Raw genomic sequence first — 11,324 nt, 5'->3', positions numbered from 1 at the left:
CAGGTTTCACCTCGGTCTGATCCTCAACTATTTAAAGAGACCCACCTCCCTGCTCCACGCGCAGTTCCTCATCAGATCTCCCTCCGCCCATCCCTTGTTTTAGCCTACTGTTGGCTATCTACTTTACCTTGCTATGGACATTGTTGCTCACCGTATTCAGGGCTGGGCAGGAATTTTCCTTCAGGCAAATTGGCTCAGTCAGGGGGTTTTGCCTACCACATAAGAATCATCACAACTTTGGTTGTGGATTGGCCTTAGCCTTAGTTGGAGGGGAGGTTGGAACTCTCTGCCTGCTCCTCCAAGAAAAGGGTGTATCCCAGTAAAGGGATCTGGCAGGATGAGCTTTTGTCTGAACGCCCAGGTGGGCTCCAGGACCATAGCACCCATCAAGACAAGAATTCTGCTGAGAGAATCCTATTTGATATAAGTCATAGGTCCTCCCCGCCTCAGGGTCAACCCCTTCGGTAATACTGCCAGCACATGGGCTAATGCCTAATGCCTATGCTAAACCTCTTACATCTGGAATCAATAAAGTTATGGCCTTATTTGCCCCAGAAGTATTGTGTCTTGTCTGGATCTTAATTATAAAGTCAGGGGGGCCACAGTGCCTGGCCACACAGTTAAGGTTGCAGTATAGGAGTAATTCATATTTAAGCTCTAATAAAACGTGGGGCTAAATGCATGTAACTGTCCACATACTAATACCTAAGCCAATACTAGTAGAAAATGATTGCTGTGGTAGAACAATGTCTGCAGTTGCTGTAATGCACAGTAATGTGGCAGCACTTCAGAGCAGAGATGCACAAATGCCATTCTGAGAACCACCCTTTTGCTAACTCCTTTTCTTTCTCCAGTCAGTTCTCTATCCTTTAGTGCTTTCCCTAGCACATGCTCTACTTTCTTTCTCCGCACCACCACCACAGGTTGGGGCTTCCACCTTTGTTATTATGCCTCTCTTTTTTCTGTTTCCCCACCCACAGGTTTCCTTGCAACCCCTTCTTCTCAACCTCTTTTTCTTTGCAATCCATAGCACTCTTCTCTCTGCATCACTACGGGTCTCTGTAACATGGGATCATCTCTATTTCCTTCATTCTTTTTCTCTGTCTCTCCACCGTCAGGTTTCTGTGCACTTCTGTTTCCCTCTCCCCCTTTTCATGCTTTCTTTGCCACACAGGTCTCTCTGCATCCCATTACACCTTTCTCTGCACCTCAAATGCTATCTCTTTGTTCTCCACAGCACCACAGATCTCCCTCACTTATTCTTCCTTGAGACTCTTTTTAGTCAGACCTCCTCCACTCAGATATGGCAAGCAAAGCTTTCAGTCCCAGAATTTCATGGTAAGTGAAATGCAGAAGCTGGAAGGCCATATAGTGTGAATGGCTGGCTGCAATAAACCAGGGTGTGGGTGGAATAAGACCACCCACATTCCTCTCAAAACCAGGAAGAGGAGAAGCAATGCTGAAGTATTCATTATATTAATTGGGAAGGGCTGTAACTCATGGGTGGAGCATGTGCTCTGCATACAAGATGTCCCAGGTTCAATAGCCCTTATCTCTAGGTAGGGCTAACAGAGACCTGCACCTGAGAGTTGCTGCCAATCAGTCAACTATATTGGGCTATGGCCTGACTCAGTGTTAGGTGGCAAACTGCTGCAAACGATGGGTGTTTGGAATTTCCTAAGGGCCAGCAAAGAGATGAGGAACGGGGTGCAACTGGCTTTGACACTGAAAACTGTTATACAATGACCTGGGTCCAGGCACTGTCCTCTGAGTTCAAATAATTTAACACAGTAGTCTATTTCCAACAATAAACCTATTTGCAGCCACAGAGCTTGCACTTCTCAAACAGAAACTCCTCCCCATAGCATATTGAAAAATGCATCTTTTGAAACTGAGGGGACTTTCAAACCAGTTGATGATATGGCACTGGGGTCTGTTCAAAGGGGAGGAGTCCAAGGCCAAAGTCCTTCTGACTTAAGTACAGTCAGGAAGAGCCCAACCACTTCTTCCATTTGGACAGCATCTAATAGCAAGAGCCACTTTATTTGGTACAGAACCCCTCTTTGTTTAGAAATGCATTGTGCGATGGAGGAATGGCCAAAGGAAAAATACACTGATGTAGTAATGTAACTTTCATGTTTGACAATGCAATATGTAATGTCGGATTATGTTGAGTACTATGAAAAATACAGAGAACAAAACTCATTGAGATGGGATGCTGTGTTCCTTTTCCAATACAAAAATAGAAGAATGTCAAGATGCAAGGTTGTTTCCTTGGTAACAAGCTCACATTTGCAACTGGATGGCAGTGAAGTACTTGGAAGAATACAGTTCCTATCATTTTATCCCAAAATAGGAAAGAAAGTGCTTTTTTCAGATGCCACTGCTTAAAAATAACAAAGCAATTAATTGTTTGTCTCAAAGAAGAGTAATTTTGTTGAGAATGCAGAACAGCATCTCTCTAAGAAATGGCATGAAGACACAAGACATGCAAACACAGAAGAAAAGAGATAATTAAAACACATTTTGTACAGGGTTTTCCATTTCATCAGTGCTGAGCTTTACAGAAGATGGTAGATGATCAATAATGGGAGATAAAAGCTGACGGGCGCATTCATAATTTCACATCAAAGAGTGAAATTAAATTTTAGCATAATATGTTTGAAATCAGACCCCTGCTTTCAAATGATTTTCAAATTTCCCCCCTAAAGCTAGAGGGCTTGATTTTTTGGAAGTCCAAATGTTACTTTAGTTTAATTTATTCACCCATATTTGCTTTTCCTTCTTGGTTAGAATTACACTGAAATAAAAATGGCGTAAAAAGAAAAAAAAGAACAAAAAGGGCTACAAAGTATGCAGAGCCAGAGAGAGAAGCAGAATGAGTTCAAAAACCATGTTTAAAAAAAGATAAAGGGTAAATTGATGAAGAAAAGTAACCAAAGAATGGAGCAGGGGAGGGGAAGCAAAAAAGGACTGAAGAAACAGAACCCTGATTTCTAACCATCTTTTTCTTCTGTGTGATGAAGCTTGGATGGATGTCTTCGGCAGGTGCGCCATTTACCAAGACGCTTGAAGAAATTCTCCTCTTCATCTCGTCCATTCTCCAAGCCACTTCCTGGCCCTCCTTCAGACAGCTTCACGGCACTAGTGAATTTCACCTAAACAAAAAGAAGGTGTGCCATTCATTGTTAATGCCCCTTCTTTCAGCTTCTTCTGATGTAACAGTCCCTCATTCCCATTCTTCTACATGCAACATTTTGAAGCTCCCAGAAGACTTACTGCTAAGTGCTGTGGCATAAGTTGAAGAATGAAACACCACTAGGGTCTACTGCAGGACAAAAACTCATGTGCCTTGGCCTTACAGTGGTGCCCCGCAAGACGAATGCCTCGCAAGACGGAAAACCCGCAAGACGAAAGGGTTTTCCGTCTGCAGAGGCGCTTCGCAAGACGAATTTCCCTATGGGCTTGCTTCGCAAGACAAAAAATGACGGGGGGAAAAAAAATTGAATTTTTTTTTTGCTCCAAAACCCCTTATTCTGAATTGCTAAGCTGCTAAAAGCATTTTAGCAGCAAAACCGCTAATCCCCCCCCCTAAAAAAGCCGTTTTTAGCCCTTTTTTAGCCAATAGCGCTAATAGCGCTACTCCGTCAATGGGCTTGCTTCGCAAGACAAAAAAACCGCAAGACGAAAAGACTCCCAGAACGGATTCTTTTCATCTTGTGAGGCACCACTGTATTTTGCTGCTAAATGTGGGCAGCTGGAGTCCTACAAGGAAAGACTTGCTCTTTGAGCACCTCTGCTTCATGGCCTAAGAGAATGGATTTTGTGCTTTTTTTCTTGTCAATGTCCCAATATGCACACAGAAAAGCCATAATGGATTATGACTGTGCATAATGGGAAATAGCAACCTACCTAACACATCTGTGGATAAAAGAAATGGACAACATTTAGATACTTAAAACCACCCACAAGCATTAACAAGTGTAAATGATGCTAACTTAGAACCCATACATGGCTCCTTCCCAGAAAAAGGTGGTTTTAAGAACAATCAAGTACGAGCTTCTAGTAGGGTTGTTCCTAGTCTTTGTGTTGCAGAACAAATTAAGAGACTGTCATCTGTATTGCGAAGTGCACATTTTCCATCCTCAGACTTATTCAACTGTTACTAGTCATCTACAAGGAGTGAGACGTGACAAAAACAAGTGCACTATGCATATCTCCATACTTCTTCATCTCTCTATGAGTTCAAGGAAACTTATTTACCTTGGAACTCTGCCGGATGAAAGAGAGCCGGTCCACAGAGCTGATGTCCAGAAGGTCTTCCACACCATCTGCCAGACCAGAAAGGGATGAGCGTTTCAGCCAATTCCCTGTTTGTACAGAGAACACAGAAAAATGTGAGCATGTGTGTGAATCTACCAGCAGTAAATGTGGGTACCAAGGAAGCTACATCACATGACAAAAGGTTGGCACACATGTTTTATATGAAAGAGGTTTTGTACAGAAATGGATGGTAATAAATATGGAGGAAGACTGAATAATATATATTCTCCAGGTGATGCTAAAATATGAACAGAACATTTCTATGAAAATATCTGTGCACTGATACATGGAAAAATAGAAAATATATTAAATGTTATATGATAATATCATGTGAAGAGGCATACATTTACCTAAGGGGAGTTTGAGTTTCTTTCGGAGTGAGATCCTCCTTGAGCGAGAGCGGGATCGCCTCTCAGTGGTTGCCCCTGAGTGCGCAGTTGTGCATTCCGAGGTATCCTGCTCCGACTGGCTACTCGTATCACTCGCTGCACTCTGAGATTTGAACATCTTTCGCCAGAAATCTTTGCGCCCTAGGGCTGCTCCTTGCATCTGCTCATCACTGCAATGGAACAAATTTCATGGTTCGTAACGCTTAGCCAAATGTACCTAGGAATGCACAAAGAATGGGAGCACCTTACCTTTTCTACTGTGCTCTAGCGGTCAGAGGATTGTGTGACATTTTGTTAGCTTTCTTTGGTGCTCAGCTTTGTCAAGAATAGGCTAGTAAGGCACAACATTGTTCTACTTAACATTTGCTTAGTATTCTGGATTCTCATAAACACTCAGTACATGGTCCTCTGATCCTTACAACAACCCTGTAAGGTAGGCCAATGTTACTATCCCTGTACTGCAAATGGCGGGCAATGCCAAGTCTGAGAGAGAGGTTTTCCAAACCCTCTTGATATAGTAATAAATAATAATAATAATAAATTTTATTTATACCCCGCCCTCCCCAGCCAAAGCTGGGCTCAGGGCGGCTAACAACAATCAAAACAATCCAACATTCTAAAAACTTTTCACCATAAAATCAATAAAAAACAAATTGATGGCAACCAGCAAGCAAGACCCTGTGCAGATTGCCAGAGGAGGGGGTCAGGCAGCGCCCTGACCAAAGGCCTGGTGGAACAGCTCTGTCTTACAGGCCCTGCGGAAAGATGTCAAGTTCCGCAGGGCCCTAGTCTCTTGTGACAGAGCATTCCACCAGATTGGTGCCACAGCCGAGAAAGCCCTGGCTCTAGTTGAGGCCAGCCTAACCTCTCTGAGGCCTGGGACCTTCGGGATGCTTTTATTTGCAGACCGTAGGTTTCTCTGTGGGGCATACCAGGAGAGGCGGTCCCGTAGGTACGAGGGTCCTAAGCCGTATAGGGCTTTAAAGGTTAAAACCAGCACCTTAAACCTGATCCTGTACTCCACCGGGAGCCAGTGCAGCTGGTATAGTACCGGATGAATGTGATCTTGCAGCGACGACCCCATAAGGAGTCTCGCTGCGGCATTCTGCACCCGCTGGAGTTTCTGGGTCAGTCTCAAGGGCAGCCCCACGTAGAGCGAGTTACAATAATCCAGTCTGGAGGTGACCGTCGCGTGGATCACAATGGCTAGGTCAGGGCGAGAGAGATAAGGAGCCAACTGCTTAGCTTGGCGGAGATGAAAAAATGCCGCCTTTGTTATAGCTGTAATCTGCGCCTCCATAGAGAGGGAGGTATCGAAGATTACACCCAAACTCTTAACGGACGATGCTGGCACTAGTTGCACCCCCGCAAGAGATGGGAGTTGCCCCCTCAATCCCATATTGCCCCGTCCCAGCCAGAGGACCTCTGTCTTCGAAGGATTTAACTTCAACCGGCTCCCACGTAACCATCCAGCCACAGCTTCCAGACATCTGGTCAGTGTGTCTGGGGCCGAGTCAGGATGGCCATCCATCAACAGATAGAGTTGGGTGTCATCGGCATACTGATGGCAACCCAGCCCAAAACTCCGGACAAGCTGGGCGAGGGGGCGCATAAAGATATTAAAAAGCATCGGGGAGAGAATCGCACCCTGAGGCACTCCACACTCCAGGGAGTGGCGCGATGACAATTCCCCCCCCAAGCGCCACGCTCTGTCCCCGACCAGAGAGAAACGAGCGCAGCCATTGAAGGACTGTGCCCTGGATCCCCACGTCGGCAAGGCGGTGGTCCTCTTACTCTTACGTAGTAAGAGGCTGCGTACACAGCATGCTGTAGATTTAATCCTGGGAACTGTAGTTTACCCCTCCCAGAGCTACAATTCCCAGCATCAGGATTCTTTAGGGGTGGGGTGAGTTTTACATGTATGGTATGTACACAGCCCAAGGCTACAGGCTTAAGGTACTGGCTGTTTTTTTTTACTAGAATCACAAGCTCCACTAACTAGAGCACAAGATAGTGACTTTGCACCCCAAGACATTGACTGCCATAATTTGCATAGACAAATAGAAATTACACATGAGTTACTGCAGATCGCAAAACTCTCAAACTGGATAGCACAGTTGCACAAAGACCCAGCTGTAGGCAACCAATTACTGGTAATATCCATTTTAGAGGTAAGGAACACAAAGGCTGGGTTGTAAAGCTATTAAATGCTGGGTGTCACAAAAGATTTTATTTCTTAGATTGCAATTGTCAGGCTATTGAGAGTCAGAAATCCTTACCAATCTACTGTAAATCACTTTAAGATCTCCCAGTGGAACCCAACCCAACTTCTGCCCACCTCTGGTATAAAGGGCTATGCCAAAACAGCGAGGCACTAGAAGTAGCAGCCCACGGACCAACTGATCACCTTTTGGAAAGAATCCTCTCTAATGCTCATGATAATTATTTCACACACACTCTTCAAGAAAAAAAGCACTTGTTGTAGGGATGTGTCATTTTCATACCATTGTTCTCAGCCCACTCTTTTAATGTAAGGATTAGATGTAATGTAATCATATCCATATCATTAAAAAATGTGATTCATTTCCTCTCCCTGACAGATGGCATAATCATAGCAATGGAGCTATGGGTAAACAGGCAAATCCTCTGTGGGGCCATGTTTCAACCACAGACTGCATGGGAACTTGAGTAAGTCTTCAAGCGGGCCATTAACTGTTCGGGCAATATTAAATTAAAGATTGAGCTTTATGAAACAAAATATCCAAATAAACAAACCATACACAAATCAGGGTTGTTCTGAGTAATTATCTTTTGAGCCTTTGCTAATTGTACAATCACTCTTCAGTTTAATCCAATGCAATTATTTCTATGGACTTAGATATTTTCTACTGCAGCACTGCAGCGCTACTATGCACAAAGAAGTCATTAGGGGGAAGGGAAAGGAAGAGAGAAGGCTGGAAGAATGAAGTGGAGGCAGTGGCAGATGGTAATGTTTTGATTTGGTAGGCAGCAATTTTTAACTTTGCTGTTTTCATTGCAATAGGTAATATACAGCACTTACTTAGGAAAGTGTGGCATTACACAGGTGAAGAAAGCCGTTGTCCCCCCGACCCTCAAAAAAAAAAAAAATTCTCTGCACATTTATGGACAGAGAAAGAGCTTCCATTTAAATGAATCCAGCTATGATTTTCAGATGAGATTGACTCCATACCTCTTATTTACAAATTAAGACATACCAAAAGATGTTTTTGACTTCATGCATTATTTACACCTACATCTCTGTTGCAAAAAAACCCCTAAACACACAAAAATCTTTAAAGTGCAAGGGAAATTTGATTTCCATTGCATGCAGTTCCCAATCCTCCAGGGCAGCTTTAGGGGGGTGGGTACAGGGGGAGGAGAGGGGGAAATCCATTGCATAAGTGTAGACACTGATAACCTCATCCTTCGTTCCTTCAACTACAGGCGATGACTGATTAATGCAGGGATCAGCAAATTTTTTTAGTCATGGGCCGGTCCACTGTCACTCACACCTTGTCGCAGGCTGGAGAAGCAGCACCGGGGGAGGGGGAGCTAGAAGAAGAGGCGATGGGGGCAAGAAGTCCCCAGCCCCAGCTGCTGCGCTTACCTTCCCAGGGGCTGCCACCACCACCACCACTTCTTCTTGTGGGTAGGCAGAGTGAGCTCGTCTGCTCCACTCTCTGGCCCACAGGAGCACCAGAGACGGCAGACGGATGATGAGGGGCAAGAGACGGATGATGAGCGGTGCGAAAGGGCTGGCTCTGGAGAGGGGCTGCTTAAAATGGTGCTCAGCCAGCTCCCTTCCTCCTCTAGGCAGGGCGGGGAGAAGCCAGGAGGAGGAAGGGAGGAGGCGCCACTACAGGGTGGGGGGGGGAGGGGGAGAAATGGAATGGCGCGCGGGGGGGGGGGGAATGGTGCAGCCCAAACGAACAGAATCCTCACGCCGATCCAAGGACAGTCCGAGGGCCAGATCCTGAAGGCAATTCGGCTTGATCCAGCCCGCGGACCTTAGTTTGCCAACCCCTGGATTAATCTGTGTCCGAAAAACACGTAATCATGCACACACACACAGCACGGAACCCAGAAGTGACTGAAAACATTACTAAATGTGTCACAAAAAAGGTGTAACAGGATGGGGCAGGGCATAATGGGGTGGGGTTGCTTATACACGATTTGCCAACACATGCAGGGGCCGGGAACAAAATATTATTATATTATTTCACAAATGCATTCACAGATGACCCAGTCCCACATTCCATACTTATCCATGGTTTGAACAATTCATGATGGTAGCTGTTCTTATGCTTAAATTTAAAGTGTCAGCACAATTCATGCTCAGAAGGGTGAACATTTGTGGGTTACATCAATTAAGGCTAGAATATCTAAAGGTGGTGACTAGAATGATTACCAGATTTCTTGGGAAGACTGAATATACCTTTGAGCTCCAAAATATTTACTTACTGCTCTGGAGTCTGCACTGGGCGGCTTGAGATGTAACTGCGGCATTCATCGGGAGCTGAAGACGGTTGTCCTTTGTCAATGACAACACCTCCCACTTCAGATCTATGCAGACGAAACAGCCACATGTACAGTAATATTTTTTTTGAAACCCCTACCTTGTATTCCTGTAATATGAAGTTGGAGGTCCATGTTCCCATTCTAGGAATTGCCTCATCTGTATGCACTGCCATCACAAATCTGTCATGACAGGCAACAAGCACCGAGGTGCTCAAAATGTGCAATAAATAGTTGACGATCCACTTTTAAAGACTCACAGCTTGATACATACTCAGATGTAAGTCCTGCTGTGCTCAAGAAGACTAACTCCCTAGTAAATAGGCATAGAATTGCAACATAAACGTGGATAGGACCACACTCCACTTTTCAAACACTCTCTAGAAAGAAACAAGCCTGCAGAGTGAGCTTCAAGTCTGGATCTCACAGGTACAAATTATGATCAAACTTGAGGTGTCTGCTTAAGTCAAGAGTCCTTCAGTCCTGCTTTGTGGATATCTAATGGGGCGGTCTTTGAGATGATGAATAATCTGTGTGAAGCCCTTAAGTGTGCTTCAGAGCCATGGATTTCATTGGACTTCAAGCACACTAAACTGTGCTCTCTGTTGCATCAATATCAACAAGGTCTGAAGGAGAAGAATTGTGTTATAAAAGTTTTTAAGCCCTAGCAAAATTGTGTGAATATCATTTATCTCCTTACTCCTGCATACTCCTTATGCTGGGGTGCTTGGTTCTGCACATTTGCATTAGGGGAAAGGTAGGACAGGGCATCACTCAAACATCTCTGTATGTTTTGCACTTCGGTTACAAACCTTTTACTGCCTGATGGTTTGGGCTCCTGTTCAGCTGTTTCCTCTGCTCTTCTTCCTGGTATCAACTTCTCAGCACTATCCAAAAGGGCACTAAGGGCTACTCTTCTAAAGACATTCCCATGAGCCTCCTTGATAAACTGAACCAGTTGTCGGATGTCACAATACAATCCCTATGGAGTGCAGGATTAGAAAGTGAAAAGGAAAAAAAGAATGAAAGATTTAATGTGTTTGGAAGCCAATTGAAGCAAACATCAGAATCATTTCCCCCGAGTCATGCTTTGAAACAATATCGGCCCAAGCTTTGGTCCTTTCGTTTTCAAGCAGCCGTAACTAAGAATCTCAAAAATATGAAGTAAATTTAACCAATAAAGTGTTTTGGCTTTTTCAAGAGTTGCCATCATCTCACCCAACATGGAAAAAACTCATTCAGGTAAATTAACGGTGATTGGATTAGAAACAAATGTGGATATTTTACATAAAGATTTTGAGAACTGCAGAGCAGATTCTGGAAGGCAACATGATTTTCCACTGAGAGAAGTGGCACAGCTCTAGTATACAGAGGATTTAAATTTGTGTTAATTGGAAATCTTTGTCAAAACTGGAGGCAAAAGAAGTGCACACAGTCAACATTTTCCTTATGGATGAACTCTGTCTGGTGCTCTCTCAGGTCAACAATAGTATCAATACTTAGGCCACTAAAACAATATGGACTGAAATTAATCGTGCTAGGATTTCAGTGTTGTCCTTACCAGATTCTCGGGGCTATGAAGCTCATGTGTAGTAGAGGCACAGCGGGTGATAAGCGATTTGAACATGGCACTGACAATAATACCTTCCACACTTTGGGCAGTAGACTTGTTGTCCACTGTTGTGAAATTATTTCCAAAACCAGCCTTGTCTGCAAAACGCAAGCATTAAATAGTCAAGTTGAACTGTTCGGTTTTCACAAAAAAATGGCAAAATCTGAATCAATAATACTCTTGACATCTACAGCTCCTATGTTTTGTAGCAGTGTCATTTCTCTTAAGGAATCTTATAATAACAGCCTATATTTACTAAGGTTTTATTAAAGCTTTTCCATAATACAATAAGATAAAATAAGCTAATCTAAATAAAAACAAAAACACAGATTCTTCTCTCAAAGGTAGCTCTTAACCCTTATCTCATTCAGAAAGCGGTGGACCCTCCCAGCTCTCACCTGGGAGCTTTCCTTTCTTCGCCCAGTCTCTCACCCTGGGAGATCTTCCCTTCCCTGCATCTCTCT

General features: G+C 44.0%; 1 protein-coding gene across 12 annotated transcripts in view; it reads right to left on the bottom strand.

The window, feature by feature from the left end:
* Positions 1–11,324, bottom strand: part of UNC80 (unc-80 homolog, NALCN channel complex subunit) — a 160,537-nt gene that overhangs the window by 95,388 nt on the left and 53,825 nt on the right. For all 12 annotated transcript variants that reach the window (XM_083399560.1, XM_083399566.1, XM_083399568.1 and 9 more), the window contains exons 16-21: positions 10,810–10,958; positions 10,061–10,230; positions 9,195–9,296; positions 4,674–4,882; positions 4,264–4,370; positions 3,062–3,158 (exon numbers count right to left, since the gene is read on the bottom strand). In XM_083399560.1, coding sequence (XP_083255686.1) covers positions 3,062–3,158; positions 4,264–4,370; positions 4,674–4,882; positions 9,195–9,296; positions 10,061–10,230; positions 10,810–10,958 — 834 coding nt within the window. The remainder of the gene's footprint in view (positions 1–3,061; positions 3,159–4,263; positions 4,371–4,673; positions 4,883–9,194; positions 9,297–10,060; positions 10,231–10,809; positions 10,959–11,324) is intronic.

Source organism: Podarcis tiliguerta (assembly GCF_965153285.1).
Source record: "Podarcis tiliguerta genome assembly, chromosome: 1".
Taxonomy (NCBI): Eukaryota; Metazoa; Chordata; class Lepidosauria; order Squamata; family Lacertidae; genus Podarcis; species Podarcis tiliguerta.
Note: the sequence above shows the minus strand (reverse complement) of the source record. Positions and strands in the feature narration are given on the sequence as shown.